Source organism: Lissotriton vulgaris, chromosome 9 (genome assembly GCF_964263255.1).
Source record: "Lissotriton vulgaris chromosome 9, aLisVul1.2, whole genome shotgun sequence".
NCBI classification, from domain to species: domain Eukaryota; kingdom Metazoa; phylum Chordata; class Amphibia; order Caudata; family Salamandridae; genus Lissotriton; species Lissotriton vulgaris.
In genome coordinates, this window is record NC_141697.1 from 896788964 (window position 1) to 896807322 (window position 18359).

General features: G+C 43.0%; 1 protein-coding gene across 11 annotated transcripts in view; it reads right to left on the reverse strand.

The window, feature by feature from the left end:
* The window catches only part of RYR1 (ryanodine receptor 1), a 1215008-nt gene that overhangs the window by 653426 nt on the left and 543223 nt on the right, over positions 1-18359 (reverse strand). For all 11 annotated transcript variants that reach the window (XM_086938669.1, XM_086938668.1, XM_086938662.1 and 8 more), the window contains 2 exons: positions 16441-16531; positions 10365-10505 (listed from right to left, as the gene is read on the reverse strand). In XM_086938669.1, the coding sequence (XP_086794795.1) occupies positions 10365-10505; positions 16441-16531 (232 nt within the window). The remainder of the gene's footprint in view (positions 1-10364; positions 10506-16440; positions 16532-18359) is intronic.

The window sequence follows — 18359 nt, forward strand, 5'->3', positions numbered from 1 at the left end:
CATTCCGGTACTATCAGTATCATTATGGTTTTGGACTTGTAGAATTTGATGAACAATGTCCATATAAAAGGAAATTGGGGAAAAGTGTATAGAAATATTACTTACCCGTCTATCAAAAGGACAGTCCCTTTAGACCCTGTTTGGGAGAACCTGAATGCATAGTCTTAGCATTTTTGTAGTTTACGTCAACAAACAAATCAATTTGAGGATAACTCCAACCTTGAAAAACATCTTGCAAGACCTCATCATTTAGAACCCAGTTGTGGTTTTCTTTCAATACTCATCTGTATCCTCCTGTACATTCTGAATGCCGGGGAGATGAATAACTGATATGTTTAAGGGGCTGGTTATTAAGCATTTCTATATGGCTTGGACCTTCTAGAGACAGAGGTTGAGAATACATTCCTCCTTGCTTGTTCAGGTAATGCATTTTTATTGTATTGTGGGTATAAACAAGTAGGGAATGTATTGTTATTGATGGAAGGAATGAAGGACTGACTTCAGGGCCAGAAAGGCCATTCTCGATTCTAGAAGATTGATACAAGTCTTTTCTTTGTCTGACCATGCCCCTTGGGTTTGTAGGTGTCCCATATGACCTTCCCAACCCTGCAGAGAGGCGCCTGTGATCAATGTTTGAATTGGCAGATCCTGTTGGAATGGTATTTCTACTAATAAGTTCTTTGATTGTTTTCACCATGGAAGAGATTTTATTGCAGGCTGTGAAGGGTCAGCATCTTTTCTCAGTGATCGGAAAAATGATGCCTCTGATCTTCTAGGCATTGAACTATAAAGATGAAAGAAGCTACTGAAACCAGCAGAGATACGATCTGCTTCAATGTTGGATGATGAGTACATAAGAGATTGTGACACTTCAGACAGACTGATAATCACCTCTCCACTCAAGGATACACTTTTGAGGCCTAGGTATGAGGACTGCTGCAAGATATTTAATCTATTGAGTTAGGTGAGTAGCAGACTTTATGCGGTTTACCTGAAGACCAAGATTGGTTAGTCTTTTGAGGAAATGCTTTTCCACCTCTATTGCTGATGTGTCTTATACTAGCCAGTCTTACAGGTAATGATAGGCAAAGATTTTCTGTTTCCTCAGATACTCTGCAACAACTGCCATGCATTTTGCGCATGTTTGAGGCACTGCCTTTAGCGCAAAAGGTATGACTTTGTATTGATAATGAAATGTTCGATGTTTTGCCATTATTGGAATATGAAAGTAGGCCTCCTGGAGGGCTACTGAACACATCCTGTCTCTTTGGTGAAGTTGAGGATAGATATGGTGTTAAACCAACATTCTGACGTTCTCTTTATTTATATACTTGTTTAGTACTCGAAGATCGAATATGGGTCGGCATTCTTCTTTTGGTCCTTTCTTTTGCACAGAACATATCGGGACAAAATTTCAGTCCTTTCTGGTGATGAGGAACGTCCTCCACCACATGTTGATTTCCTTTTGAAGAGGGTCTTTCTGCTATATCAATGGTTTGGATGGTGGAACTGAAGAAGGAGGATACCTGAAGTGAAGAGAATATACATTCTGAAAAACATTCAATACCCATTTGTCTGTTGTTATTAGGCACCACTCTTCCAGATGCTTGGTAATACATTCCCCCACTGGAGTGGGAAACAGAAAAGGAGGACGTAAAACCTCATTGCTTAGCTGGAGGTTTTCCAGTGGATGCAGACTACTGCTGTATTCTCCCACCTCTTAATGGCTTTCAAAGATAGTAGGTTTGTGAACCATCTGATGAAAATGATCTCCTATCATAGGGTCTGTACGTCCTACAATATTCTCTTCCCTTTTCTAGGCCAACAGCCTTCAAGGTGCCCATCTCAGTTTCCGTTCAGGACCTCGGGTTTTCTGCATGATACCCAAAAAGTGTGTTCTCTGGAAATGACAAATTCAGAATTTGATGTTGCTCTTCTGGTCCGAGTCAGGGGAGTCTAAGCTAAGATGATCTATGTGCACATATCCCATGACAATATCAATGAGCAGCCACATCGGGTGTAGCAGCTGCTGCACCCATAGTCTGATTTGCCACTAGGCCACCTTCAACTGAGAACTCTTGAAGTTCTTGTCTGTCTTCTTTGGGGATATTTTCTGTAAATTTGTGTAACGAATCCCATATAGATCTGTCATATGTCCCCAACAAGGCGAAAGCACTGGCAATATTCAGTGTCTATATTGATGTGCCAGACATCTTTTTCCCAAGAGCATCTATTTGTTTACTTACTTTATCCGGTGGTATGGAAGATGAAGGAGCAAAAATGTGTGACTTCTTTGCTTCCTCTACAATCACAGAATACGGAGTGGGGTCTGCTCTAAGGAACAGAGGGTCTTGGTCAGGTGGATTATATTTTTTATGAAGTCGAGATGGAGCAGATTTACTGATGTAGGTGTAAGGAATAATTGCATCGCAGTTTCTAACAGGCCAGGATCCAGAGTGAATAATGGCCATGATGTCTTTCTTTGATGTAAAAACTCAAATATTACAGAAGATGACCCCATAGCCAAACATATATCTATATTCAACTTTGCTGCCCCTCTTATTATGACCTCATTAAAAGTAAGATTATCACTTGGAGAAACTTTTGGTGGAGGTGTATCTGTCAGAGTTGGTGAATAACCTCTGACTGATGAGCAGGTGGTGGTTGACCAAGATGGAGATCTCCTTCTTCTGTGACGAGATCTGGATTTCTGCTTGATCTCCTAGTGTGTCCAGATGTAAATCTGGTCCTAGAAGATCTCTTAGATGTATCTCTGGACTGATGACATTGTGGAATTTGTGTGGAGATCTATGAGAAGTTGGAAAATGAGGACCTCTTAGAGGCCCTGCAGGAGAAGTAGAGGGTGCAGATGGTTTGCCTGGTGAAACTTGAGGTGATGCAGACCTCATGGCAGATGGAGTACTTGAGATCTGAATCTCAGGTGTGACCCTCAACGGAGAGTAAGTAGAGAATAGTCAGAGCCAGATGAGTGTGGCACAGGTCTATGATAGACAGTCTGAAGCCAACATGGAGATAAATTGAAGATCGACTGAGATCTGGCTCTTGAGGTACAGAGAGCCCTAGACTGAGAAGCAGGTGGTGTATTTGCTGGTACAGACTGTGTCTATTGTATTGACGTTGATTGGGGTTCTCTCGACATCAAGGGTGGCTCCAATGGTGGTTTCCACATCGATACATGGTTTGACGGTGATTGAATGTGGACTGCCGATGTTGACGGTGACCTCGATGCCAACCTATACTTCAACTGCGAATGTCGAGGGTGAGGTGACTTCAACATTGGCATACGCTTCAACAGAAAATGCTGAGGATGCTTTGACGTCGAGTGATGCCTCAATGGAGTTTTCAACAAAAAGTTAAGCTATTTTTTGACAATAAAATAAAATATTTTCTGTCAGAAACAGGTCTATGTGCACTCTTGGTGCAGAAAAAGGCGAAAGACTCTGAAAAGGAAAGGTTTTGTAAAGATTTTCCAATATTATTAGCCAAAAAGGCAGAGCTCAGTGCCCCAGTATCCTGTTTCCCAGAGCCGGAACTGATCAAACTGTCACTTGTGAGGCATGATGGGTTACAGTGGGTGCTGTGAGGTTTTTAATGGCACAGTGCCAGTTTTCTCTACAATACTTTGCAGTGCAGCCTATTGGCTAACAATGTCTGGTATTGCCTTTCCTATTCCATTTGAAAAAGGCTTCTTTTTAAATTGAACGTTCAATGCAATTAGGCAATTTTTAGCCTTACTGTAGGCTGCATACATATATGTAAGTTATATGTAAGTTACTATGGGAAAACATTTTTTATACATATATGTATATTTTTAAAGGACTCCTAGATCCCTAAAAGTGGGCGGAACGATTCAGAACTCATGACTATTGATAATGATCCCCTGGAAGAGAACCTGTTCTTCCGGAGACCAGAGCCTCTGATCTCCAGCCCCTCTAGGGGAGCTCCCCCTTCTAAGCTAGAGGCATACTTCACTATCTCAGGCATGGTGGGAGGGTGAGTAAAGGACATCCTGCAGCTGTGGTTTGCCAAGCTTTCTCACCAAGCCACCTCTGCCGCAGCACTGGAGAAGATCACAATAGAGTCCTACAGGTCTCCCCTGTACAATAGTCACTATCTGCACAGGCACTTTCGCAAGGCCCTCATGTGCAACCATGCATGCCTCAATAGCAGAATGTAGGAAGCTAGGGATCCTCAGGACTGGATTCTCACACCCTGTGGGAAGGATGGGACCATTTCCTGGATGTCTGCATTCCTCTGAGGTGGAAGAAAGGCATGGAGAAAGGTGGTATCCAGTACTGGCCCCATGAACTGGAATCGTTGGGAGGGCCTTATGTGAGATTTGAGTTTGTCGATCAAAACCCCAGGTCGAACAACAGGGATACTGTTGACTGAATAAAATTTGAAAGCCAGACCTCCCGAGGAGAGCCACAACCACTGACACTCAAGGTGCATATGTTAAGCCAAAGGAGAGTACTGCAAATTGTATGCGTGGAACCCACTGCAAATACTTCTGATGCAACCTTAGGATAGGGATGTGGAAATACGCAACCTCAAGATCGAGTGACACATCCAGTCTCCAGCTTCTAACAATAGCAACATATTGGCCAAGGTCAGCATCTTGCACTTTCCTTTCTGAGGAATAAGTTTAATTCCCTTGGTCTAAATGTTAATGCATCCTTCTTGGGCACCATTAAGTAATAAGTAGCATTCTCGTCCTTTTTTTTGCTTCTGCACTACCTCTTGTGCTCCTTCCTGCCGGAATGATGCCACTTCTTGCTGAAGGATGGCAAAATGGTCTGGAGTTGGGGAGGAAGTCGGGTGGGATGAAGGACGGACCCTGAAGGAAGGGAAGGGTCAACCTCTTTCCCCTATCTGAAGGACCCACTGATCCAAAGTAATGCTGTTCCAAGCCGGTAAAAAGGAGAACATTTGTTCAAAGTGTGGTTGGGGTACAGATCGAAGATTGCTTTCCTGACGAGGCTGGGGAGGAAGAGGAGGAAAAGGAGGAAGTTTGTTGGTGGGATCTGCTGGCCTTACCTCTGCCTCTACCCTTGTATTGCAGGACCACCATATTTTCAGGGTCTTGGGATGTGGCTGATAGGATTGTGTCTGCTGAAAGGAGAAACCCCTGGCGAATCCTCGAAAGTGACAAACCTGCCTGTAATTCCCCTGGAGTTGAGGTTGCTGAAGATACAGAGAATGTGCAGTTCCCTTGCTGATTTTAAATCTTTCCAGGGCATCATTAGCTTTTTATCCAAACAAACAAGGTTCCGTTGAAGGGTAAAGTCATCAAGCTCAACGGCACATCCATTGAAAAGCTGGAGGTCCTGAGCCAGCATGAAGTCTGATGGAGTTTGAAGCACCCATTGTTCTTACCACAGAACTCACTGTGCCAACGCCAACCTTGATAATATGCCTAGAAGCATTCTTTCCATCATTCACGACTTCTTGAAAATACATCCCCATGACTTGTGCATCATGAGCCACTATCACTTGAGTCATATCCCACAGGACGGGAACATAGCAGGCCAAATGCAATAGGCATTCAATGACTTCAGGGCCATGCTGTCAGCTGAGAACATCTTCTTCCCTCATGCTTTAAACCTCTTGGAGTCTCTGTATGAAGGTATAGAGAGAAAAGTGCCCTGTATGTGTCCTGATGAGCAGCATGCCTGAATTACCAAGCTCTCCGTGGAAGGGTGCGGTGAGAGAAATGATGTGTCACCAGAAGCTGGGTGATACTGTAGGGACACAGCCCTATGTACTGCAGGTGCAGAGGACAGCGTCTACCAGGCCACTAGGATAGGTTCCACCAAGACACACTGAAGGGGAGTAAGGTCTCCGATGAGGGAGTTGCTAGCAGCAGACCATTGTAAGGACATTTGTATACTTCTACCGAAGGTAGTTGTAGATCCAGAACCTCACATGCTTTCTTTATGACCGAGTGAAGTGATAGCCCCTCTGGGTAGGAAGTCCAGCAGAAAATTCAAAAACCAACTCTGGTGAAGTATCCAGACAACTGGCAGAGTACAGGCAGATAAAATCATAAGGATTTTCATCATATTCATGATCCTGGGGGCACAGGTCCAAGGGGTCAGAGTCTGAACCAAACATATTGTGTATCCTTCACCTATAATCCTCTTATTCAATAAGCTTCTCTCCTTCTCTCCTGAAACTCTCTTGAGGAAGAGGCTCCATAGGCAGAGGAGATGGCTCCAATAGATCCAAGCACGGCTCAGGCAGAGGTGGAAGTGGTGGTAGCGCTGGCTTTGGCTGCAACCCTAGTTGCAGCGCAATGGCGGAACCCTGCAATTGTGCACTGCCATAAAGGCTGGTACAGGCACTAGTGCTACAGGTGCCATTCCATATGGCAGAAGTGGCATGAACACAGGGAAGCCAGATGGTGTTCCTGGCCCAGGTGATGTGCCTGTAAGTTGGGAGGCCCTGGAGAAAATGCCAAACATTGCCTTCAGGAACGAAGCTGGATCCGTACCTAGTGCCAGAAATTTCAGAAATGATGGTGTCAGTGCTGAAAAGTCCAGCATCTGTGATGCTGGTGCCAATGGATCTGGCAAGAGTGGAGTTGGGGCTGGTGGCATCAGAAAAGAAAGCATCAGTGCCGGTGGAGTTGTTTCAAGTTTCGGGTCCAGCTGAGGTACAGGCACAGAGCAGCCGGGAGCAGGGAAAGACAGCCCACCTGCAACTGACTCCGGCTCTGATGATGAGGCTCCTGAGGGAGATTGGGGTCACTTGGGAGGCTTACCACTTACAGAACATTTCCTATGCTTCCTGTGCTTCTTTTTTGTTCCTGAGGAATGTGAGGAAGGAAATCTGGTAAGGGGTTTCAAGCGTCAACAACTCTCCCTGTCCTCACTGGCCCAGGCTGTACAGTATACAACTTGTCTCACTTTCCTTGATTGCCTTAGGATACAAACTGCGGCATGAGCACAGCAACGGGAATCCTGGTCTGATCTCAAGAACCACAAGCATGTGGAGTGTTGATTCATGAGGGACATCTGCCCCTCGCAATCCTTACAAGCCTTACAGCCTGAACGTTTTGAAGGTGTCATTCACTGCAGTAGTGTATGACATTTCTGTGGGGAAAACTCAATACTCTCAGAGGGAAGCGAGCTTTGATCAGCATCAAAGGCACAGAAAAAAGGGAACCGATGTTGTTGTGCTGGTTTGGGCACTATATATCTTTGGTGACAATATCCAGTGCCATATATGGTGTTGATACAAAGCCAACACCCCTAGCAGTGATGTGAGAGCTTTGAAGTTTCCGGATCCAGTCTGACACCTGGGATTATTCTATAGGTGAAACAACAGCAGGTGGATATCCATTAAAACATAGATGTGTAATGCAGAAGCTGGAGAGGGTGCCCAATGGAAACGTACTGAACAGCTAAATATGTTATCAACTTGTTTTTAATATAATACTTTATGCCACACTTCTGCCATTTTTAAAACAGTTATAAATAACAGACGTTACTATTATCCAATGTAGTAGTATTTAATCTACCAACCTTAGGAGGATGGAAGTCTGAGTCTGTCTTACAGTGGCAACCATTTAACTCAATGAGCCATCTTCTAGTTCTAGTTGTAACTTTGGGGATTTTCAAATATCTTCTCAATGTTTTTTCCTTCCCATTTAGAGTAATTATGCAAGCAGAGTGTAAAAAGAGTTTTAAAAAACTTGCCAAACAACTGCATTTTCCATTAGGCAATAGAGAAGTTTATTTCATCACCACGAAAACCAGGAGGAATGGTTACAGCAACTACATGATATCTAGAGAGCAATTATGATTTAAAAAGATAGACGTCTGCTATTTTCGGACATGATTCCCTTTTAGGGTCATTTGGTGCTTCAAGTCAGCAGGAGGACGATTTCAAAGTCTTCCTTAGGTGCTAGACCCACTCAACGATTGCTAACGCTTATTCCCTTGCTCAGGTTACATTGCTTGTGTGAGTTTTTAAGGGCGGTCGAACAGAATAATGCTAGCTACCGCGACAGTCCTACAGTGAGAACAATTGAGAGATCAAGGGCAACAATGTAGGCATCAACTTCCATATTTGTAGATCATGCATGTTTGCATATCACTGTCGCTCAAAAGAGGAGGTACGGATGAAAGTGCATTCCAGTGCATAGTTTCTCCACTGTATCTCTAAATAAGGACAATTTACATTTCAGAGGTTGTAGCTGTGCAGTAATCTATAGCATATACATTGAAGTACACTGGTGTGCAATTCTGGCACAAAAGACTGGTATTTCTGGGTATGTCCTCAGGCTATACCGGATGACAAAAAACACATTTACTACATCATTCCAGCAACTACTTTATAAGCTAAAGTTAAGTAAGGAGAGACGGAATTGATAATAGTAAATATGTAGTGTTAGGTGATGTAGTAGATGTAATGTTTTTGCAGATCAATAATACTGACCTTGATATCGTGTTACACAACCGTTTATGTGATATACATTATTAGTAAGGTCTGGGATGAGGAAGAGGGGTGTAGATGTAATGTGAAGATTACTTACTGGTACGCTCAATTACTGCTAGCTCAACTCGTATTTATTAATGTTGTCAATTATTTATGAGTACACAAAAACAGTTCCCAACAGGTATCATGTAGAGACAATCAAATAATGTATGCAATCTGCATTACAAAAAGGGAAACAAGGAGTCACTGTGTTTTTTTTTAAAAAGGCAGTATTATTCACCAATGTACATAGGGAGAGGTCTTTCACATGGCAATACAGTTAAACAGCACTGTATAGAACAGATCTTGTGACAACCCAGTGGCACTTGGTGCTAGGTGCTATATACAATACGTGAAGTGAAGGTGCAAGTGCTAAAATGGACAGCGTGATCGACGCATGAACATAAGTATATACATCAATTGGTGGCTCAACAGAAACAAGTTGTAATCACTTTAAAATACAATTGTGGTATCAACAGGAGCACAAATTGTGATATGCGTCATGTAATTTATGCTGTCTTGTCGACGGCGTTTCGATCCCTTCTATTTGGAATCGTCATCAGGACAGGGTTGTCGATGGGACCAGTGAGTAGCACCCAAGCGAGGACGTGTGGGTAGCTGCGGTCCAAATGGTCGTTCAGAAGTCGACGGCTGATGGTAGAATCAATCTGCTCAGCGGGCGGGATATGCGGCGCCTGCGTGGATCAGGGCGGCAGAAGGCACATGGGTCTCTTCTAACGCGGGGCTGTTGGCAGTAAATGCTGGAGCTCCATCGACAAGACAGCATAAATTACATGACGCATATCACAATTTGTGCACCTTCACTTCACGTATTGTATATAGCACCTAGCACCAAGTGCCACTGGGTTGTCACAAGATCTGTTCTATACAGTGCTGTTTAACTGTATTGCCATGTGAAAGACCTCTCCCTATGTACATTGGTGAATAATACTGCCTTTTTAAAAAAAAACACAGTGACTCCTTGTTTCCCTTTTTGTAATGCAGATTGCATACATTATTTAATTGTCTCTACATGATACCTGTTGGGAACTGTTTTTGTGTACTCGTTATACCCATCCCAACGTGGTCTATGGGTCCTCTCCTGTTCTTCTTACACACGTCAATTATTTATGGGCAGTATATGATCTGATAGAGACTTGGGTATGCTAAGTAAGATGCTTGAAATGCCAGCTGCGTTTGTACCATGCTTCCAGGGCAGGTGGGAAGAGTATTCCCTTTCCTGGAAGTGCTATACGTGCTATCTATCTCATTAGTAAAGACTACCGTGAGGAGGATAAGAAGGACTAGGAGTAATAAAAATGTACTTTCAATAGTCTGGGCATTACGCAGGCCTGCATATGTTATGCTGCAACTTAGACACTTTTCTAATGATGAGTAGCCACGCCGCCACATGGTTTAGTAAGACATGTTACTGTGGGTGCTGTTTGGAGGAGGTGGAGAATAAAATATGGCACAAAGAATAATTTTTCATTTTAAAATGTGTTTTCTGTTCAACAAATGCAAAAATCGGTCTTTTTATAAAACTTTCACCTTGTGTTTTTTTCTGCAGATAAGGATCATTTTTCGCAGGCCAGAGACAACATTTTAAACAACTGCAGAATGTTCCAAAAGCATTTGCAGAATTTGAAAGAAAAAACTTTTTAACATGCACTTGTTGAAGCTGTGCAAAGAACTTGCTTTAAAAGGTGCATTTTTTTTAGAGAGTGCAAAGTATCCTCTTTATTAACAGTTTTAAGTAAAACAAAAACATTCAAAGACAAGGTGTTCTTCTTGCCGCTAGAAAATTCATCTATACAACTCTGCAATTTAGAAACATGTATCTATTTCAAAGTTGTCTTTACCTTATGAGCAAGGGATTCGAAAATTCCCCAGAACAGCTTTCTGGATAAGTGCAGTTCTTCCTCTGAGCTCACGCCGTAGTTGGCCCAGCCAGTAGGGAGGCAGTAGTATTTCCAGCAACGCTCAAAGTGATTGGTTAAAAGCTAAACAGTAGACAACAAAACAAATTTTAGACGTGTACCAAACTTACTCCAAAGTGATGAGATATACAGAAACGTACAGTTGCATTGGTAGAATTGTGTGGGTGGCATAGGGTTTGACTCGTAGACGAGAAAGTATGCATTTGCCTGGATTCTGGTGGCAGAGATCTGCACTGTGCCAGCCTGGTGCCGAATCTCAAACAGCAAGAAATGCTGGAGGACAGGAGGGAGAAGTACTGAAAGACCAGGGTACTATCTGCCAGACACTAGCCACAGTAGAGCAGGGCTACTGGACCTCCAACAATGGCTTTGCAAAGTGGGCCAAGCGCAACCCTTTCCAAACTTGACTCTGAATCAAACAATTTATTTTTAGCACTGGTTATCGCCCCGGCGAGGGAAAAGGAACGACCACCACTGCGGCTATGATGGATGCAGGAGATGTGCGCGAGAGAGGCAGAGCGGAGTTGTCTGGTGGATCGGTGGAAGGCCAGGCAGTGGTTGATGTAGGTGGGTTTGATGTTGGGGAGAGCTTTGCAGGCGTGGGTTAGCTGCTTGAACTGGCATCTCTTATGGATGAGTAGCCAGTGGAGACTTCTGAGATGGGGATAGTCTGGAGTTGTTTGAAGAGTAGGGTGGCGGTTCTGGCGTGAAGTCCGCTTCCGTAGTCAAGTTGGCTGAAGATGAGGGATTGAGTGACTGTTTCTCTAGTGTTGACGGGGATCCACCTGAACTCCTTCGGAGCATGTGGAGGGTGTGGAAGCAGGAGGAGGATATTGCGTTGACCTGTCACCTCTGGGTGAACTGGCTGTCCAGAATGATGCCGAGGTTGAAGGCCTGGTCAGCGTGGGTAGGCATTGGTCCAAGCGTGTTAGGCCACCATGTGTCATCCCATGGTGAGGTGTTCTTTCCAAAGTTTAGCACTTCTGTCTTTTCCATGTTCAACTTCAGGCAGTTGGACTCATCCAGCTGGGAAAGCTGGTCATGGCATTCCAGAAGTTTGATGTGGTGGTGGCGGGTCTTCCATGAGTGGGAGAATGAGTTGGGTGTTGTTGGCATATGAGATGATGTTGAGTCCATGGGTGAGGAAGATGTTGGCCAGCTGCATCATGTAGGTGTTGAAGAGCGTGGGGCTGAGGGAGGAGCCTTGGGGGATACCAGAGATGATGCTCCTGGGTCTGGAGGGGAAGGGGGTATGCGTATTCTCTGAGAGCGTCCTGTGAGAAAGGAGGTGATCCACTTGTGGGAGTTCCTCTGGATGCCGATGTGGTGGAGTCTGGTGATAAGGTTGTGGTGGGATACTGTGTTGAAACCCGCTGAGAGGTTGAGGAGGATCAGGGCTGCCATCTCACCTTGGTCGAGGAGGAATTTAATGTCATTGGTTGCAGTGATCAGGGCGGACTTGGTGCTGTGGTTGGAGCGGAAGCCGGATTGGGAGGCGCCGAGCAGGATGTTTTCTTCCAGGTGTTTGGTGAGCTGGCGACCAGGATCTTGGCGGGGAAAGGGAGCAGGGTGATAATTCTTGAGTTTGCTGGGGTCGGTGGAGAGTTTCTTCAGGAGCGATTTTACCCCTGCGTGCTCGGAAACGGTAGCCATAGTGATGGATGCGTTGACGAGTCAAGACCCCGACGTAGGTATTCATTCTTTTTCGGCAGATACAGTCTTGAGGCCTGATGCAGGGTAAAGCTTGTCTATAGCAACCATTGCCTCCAGCCTGATGCAGATAGACTTTCGTTTTTGACAGTTGCAGTCTTCAGGCTTTTTGCAGAAGGATGTTTGTCTTCGCAGTTGCAACCTCCTGGCTGATCTGGCAACTCTTTTCAGATAGGCATTTCGGATGGCAGCAACAACACTAGGGCCTCAAGGTCAATAATGGGGATGTCGAATAGCATGATGATGACTTTGGTTAATACTTTTTCACATAAGCTCTAGGCAGGTGGGTTCTGCACAATCATATTTGGGGCCAATACAGTCTTCAGGTCAGGACTGGCTTTGCTCCTTGTCTGCAGCCAGCTTCCTCTGGGTGCTACACACAGTGGGAACAATTTGAATTTCTCCTCCCTGACAGTCTCTCCTCCTGCATGGCCAAGTACTCTCTTTCTCTCTCTAAGCAAACATGCTTGTATGCGCTAGGCAGATCTGGAGATTTTACAGTAAGTTACAGACTTCAAGTGAGGTACCTCCTCCTCTAGGAGCCTAGCTGTCATGCAGCAATCAACCCTAATCACTCAGCAGTCCTCTGAGTACTCTGCAGAGCAGTCCCTTCCTTGGTCATGAATAACTTGGAACGTGAACCAAGTGATATGGTTTGGATTCCACTTGTATATATTTTCTATATGGAGGATGCAAATTCACTAAGATTTAAGACACAATTTGGAGTGGTTCTCTTTCAAATGTTACTTCCAGACTGCTCCTCAGACACAGTCTTTATGCAGGGTGATGGCTATCATAGAAGCTAGCAAAACCCTGGCTCCAAGCAGGAGTATCCAAAACAAGGGCACAATGGAGTGATAGCTTTCTGTCCCTGGTTATCATCAGCCTTAATGAAGACTTAATGAAGACGCAATTGAAGATGGACAAAAGGGTAGACCCTGCCTTAAAAACCCTCAACTTGAGCAATTGAAATTGCAGTCTTAGCCCTCATCCCTACCATACACCACATGACAATCATCAAGAACTAATCTGCAGCCTTTGGCTAGCAAGGCCCTCATTGAATTACTGAAGGTAGACATTTCTTCACCAATCTCACTTCAGTGACTGGACCTCAACGCACAGCAATGCAATACACTTTCACAGTCTGAGGTTTTATGTCCATCATTCATCTTGGGTCATGCTTAACTACTGACAATTATACCACTCTGAGGGCCCAGTGAGTAAATTGACAAATACATTTACTCACACTTTCAAGTAAATTTACTACCTTTGGCTATTCACCATTTCAAAATGTCAAATCACTACAATTTGTAGACTTTAAGTCTCAACGCCATGAAACCGGTGGTGGAGCCAAATTAACAAGTGTAAAGTTATTATTAGTAACTTTTCACCCATAGGTGATGGCATCCGTCACTAGACCAGAGATGTCTCAACCCTCAACGCACATCAATGCAATACACTTTCACAGTCTGAGGTTTTATGTTCATCATTCATCTTGGGTCATGCTTAACTACTGACAATTACACCACACTGAGGGCCCAGCGAGTAAATTGACACATATAAATTTACTCACAAGTTCAAGTAAATGTACTACTTTTGGCTATTCACCATTTCAAAATGTCAATTTACTACAATTTGTAGACTTAAAGTCTTAACCCCATGAAACAGGTGGTGGAGCCAAATTTACGAGTGTAAAGTTATTATTAGTAACTTTTCACACGTAGGTGACGGCCTCCGTCACTAGACCAGAGATTTCCCTATGGTAAGTATAGGGAAATTTTGAAAATGTATAAACCCTTTTAAACATTAAAAAATTAGTACAATGTTTTTATGTTAAATAATAAAGTAAAAACATTTTTTATATTTATTTTAAATGTAGAACAAAATCAAAAAATGCTACAAAACTTTTAACTTAATTTTATATTTTTGAACATACATAAAACAAATTGCTACCTAAAGTAAAATGTATTTATTAGTTTTACTAAACTATGTTTAGAATTTAATTTAATTATTTAAAAAATAGTTACATTTGTTTTAAAGTAAAAAGCTTATTAAAATAATGTATAAAATAATATTTTGTACATATATATATATATATATATATATATATATATATATAATATATGTACATTACATTACATGTACATATACTTTTAAAAAGTCAAAGTAAATTAATTAATTTTAACAGTTTTCTGACGCAGGTTTATTTTAAGTCTCTTCCTCCATTATTTTCTATGTAAGGGTTTTGCAGTACCAGTGTTTGGCCATGTGCGGTGCTGGACTTACTCGAGGTCTGAAATGCAGTACATTTACCACGATTTTGGGTGTGAATAGGACTGGGTTTACTCTTTAGTCAGTGGGTGTTTGCCTCTACCTACCCTGCCTATGCCCTCCTTATCCCTCGCTAAACTCCTCCTTACTTTGCGCTAACACCCTCCCATTTTTTACTAAGTATTTCCCATTTCTCAGCCACGTCGCTGTCCCTCCCACATTTACTCCTAAAACGCATACATATATATGCAGAGATCGCCACTGTCAGAGTGAAGATCTCTGTGCAATAACTACAGGAGAGGTGGAGGCGGAGAACTCTGCATGTAGCTTATTGAACAGCATTTCGGAGTGCAGGAAGAGTAATATCATATCACTACTAAATGTACTCCAAAATGCAGATTGTGAATAGGTCCCAGAGATCCTACCACAATATATGTGCCCCACACACACTCCACATATATCCACTGGACATACACATGGTATGTCAGCACAAGGTTCTGGGGTTTAACATAACTCTTCACAGAGGGCCAGCAGACTCATCCCTCTTTCACACACAGAAGAAGATCTGGTCACACTGCTGATTCACAAAATAAGTTACACTGTCACCGCTGCTCTTTGTTATATACCCAGTGCATGGACAGTAGTCTACTGCCCACTTTGATCACCCCTTCATGTCATAGAACCAGAGGTCGAAGTAGGTGGGATCTGAGGGGTACGACATGCCCATACTTTTTTAAATTTAAGAACAACAATTCCCCTACTTTTTGTGAAAAGACAACCGTCCCTGGGCGATTAATTCAAACAGTTAAAATGCTTTCTCTGACTATAAGACGGGGAGAATCATGTACTGTGAAGCAGACGGAGGGGCAGACAGCTAAACAAAATACAAGCCTTCCTGTCAGGGTGCCTGCTTGCCTGAAATAGGTGTAAATACGCAGAACTGGTTATTAAGCGAGTGGTGGTTGGAAGCCAGTATAGATGTTAATTGATGGAATCACTTGAAGCTCCCTGATGACACAGATTTCTTCTTTTTGAGTGTTTGCAAGGGAGTTACCAGCTGAGCTGTGAAGTGCGTGCTTTTAAGGGAAAGTTATAAATACAAATTGCACTATGTAGTCCGGGAAATACTGAACTCTATATTCGTGAAGCACTTTTTATCTTAAACCTTTTTGCGATTTTGGTAGCAGTCTATCTTATATTGTGTGCATTGCAAGTTTAAAATAATGGCTTACATATTTATGGAGGTTTCTGTCACAGACAGGGATCTCATATAACTAAACATAAACAAGTCACTATTCTGCCCTGCTCTGACCAGGATTCAATTCTGTGGCTCTCTGATTACATACACAGACCTTTGCAATGCATTAACTAAAGAGGTTTCATAATGTACAAAAGTGCATTTCTCACTGATTAACTTAACTTGTTTTTATTTTTCATTTAATCTGTGCATTATTTTATATGTAGTTATCTGAATGTGTTAAACCAAGAAAAGTTATAGAATATATATGTATTTGTTTGCCTCGTCTTTGACCCAGATCCCACTCTCACTCACCCCCAGTACTGAGTGCATCACAGTTTCCAAACTTTTTTTAATGCACTTCGCCCAGTCCATACAACAGGTTCTCATCCATACATTAAAAGGGACATGTCTAGGTCTCTAAATACACGCATTTTAGCTTAGTCCAAATAAAAGCCAGTATGCCAGTTACACATGCAATCGGGCAAAAAGGCTGGGGCAAAGGCCCATTTACCATGCAGGGGGCATTCCCGTCCCAACAGTATCTCAGTTCTACAAAAGCAAGAGGTGGTGCATGTCATACATAGGATATCAGCAGAGATATATGTCGATTACAATACTAGAATATCAAGGTTGGTGCAAGTTATATAGTACGACAGATGCGCTGACAGTCATGTGTCTGGGTTCTACTATTGAATTTGCAAAGCATTTACAGGGCAGGTTTGAGGAGCATTTTCAGAGCATTACATGGGACAAGGAACTTCGAGGATCTGGACTCACCTTAAGAGGCATTTTGGCATATTCGTTCAGGATGGGAACATCAAACACCAACCGGCGGAGCAGATGTTGCAACATTGATGGGCGAAGGTACCTTAATTTAGGAGGAAAGTGGGGTGAGAAAAAGTAAATGACAGAAGAGATAAAAGAAGGGCAAATATAAGTCAAGGATACAGTGAATGGTGAATGAGAAATGGAGTGGGGAAAGAGTAGTGGAATATTGACAGAGACCAAGGTGAAGGGGGGAGAATGGTAATGCAAAGAAAATGTGGGCATGCATCAGACACAAGAAGCTCTCTCACTGGCCTGATAAACATAATGAACATATGGACAGCAGATATTCCTGAAGCATTGTTAACATGAGCCTACTTAGTGTGAAGGCAATGTACAGGGATGACCAGCCATATGGCTCACTGAGTTCATATAAATACAGAAGTCAAATATTACACAACGTTAGGTACATCTATGAAAGGTAGGGAATTCCTCCCAAACAATGTTCTACCTTTTGAAGGTCAAAACGTGAAGGAAAAGAAAATAAGTTACTGTAGTTCTCTAGAACTGGTATGTTTAGACTTGCGTGCTTGAATCATTCCCTGTTGTCAAAGTGGGAGTCCCAATGTACCATAACAAAGCAGTACATAACATTCCTATAGCCTATAATGGCAATGAAACAATCACTTTGATAACCTATCCATATTCCTTAAAAGGAACTGAAGTCCAGTCATTCCGGCGACAGTACCCTTGAGAACACTCCCCACAGAGGCTACGTCCCTCAGATTTTCAAGCACTAGCGGTAAAGGCAATCCTGTAACAATAAGGGGAACCCCCTATGTGGAGGAGTGTGGGTTATATGGGAATCTATGAAAGATTCCATTACTGGAGAAGGATAACTTGCTTACCTGTAATCCTAGTTCACTTCCAGGGGAATCCTCATCAATGTCATAAGCACTGAATAGTCCCTCCCATGTGCAGGAAAGCACAGTATATATATATATATATATATATTACCTACTGGCAGTCGCAAGTAGGTAGTTATAGTTAGGATTATTTTCAATACAAAAAATCTCAACATTCTATTGCGAATAACTTTGGTGCCGGTTGAGGAATCTGCCTGAAAATTTCCTCAAATTTGCCTCGCGGCGCCCCGGTCCTTCCCTGAAAGTTTGGGGGGGATTTGTCAAGCGGGGGCCGAGATAAAAGGGGGGTCCCAAAACGTGTTTTCCCCATGTTAATTTCCATAGGGCGGTCAACCTCACTTTTAGCCGGAACGACTGAATGGATTTCCACCAAACTGGCAAAATTGTAGGGACTGGTAGCCCGATGTGCCTTTGCTATGTCTCAAGATATATGCTCCAGTGGATTTTGAGTAATTTAGGATCAAAAAAATATATATATCTATGGCCGCGCCCCGGTACGCGCACCGGGGAGCGCAGCGGGAGCGCCACGCGACTTGCGCACGGAAAGCTGATTGGCTCTCGGGTGTCTGCCAACATTCGAAACAGTCCGGACTGGCCGCCATCTTGTGTCTCGGTAGGATTGAGACACAAGAGGTGGCAAAAACAAAGGGGGAAATGACCATAAGGGGGCAGGTTAGACCCCCCCTGACCCCCTAGGTTTGATGTGGGGGCTATAAAAGGGCCCCGCGGGGCAAAAAAAAATTATTATTTTTTTTGATTTGCGCGGGGGGAGCGCCCGGTACGCGCACCGGGGAGCGGACCGGGGAGCATACCATGGGGAAAAAAGAATGACAGAGTTTTTAAAAAATGTAGCCTTTTTTTATAAATTGGAGGTAGTTCTAAAAAGAACTGTTTTTTTTCTTCTTTTTGTTGTTTTATATTTTTTTAATGTTTTTTGAACATTTTGTACTTTTTTTGGCTTTTATGAACTATTTTATATTTTTTTTGTTATTTTTATGGGGAGAA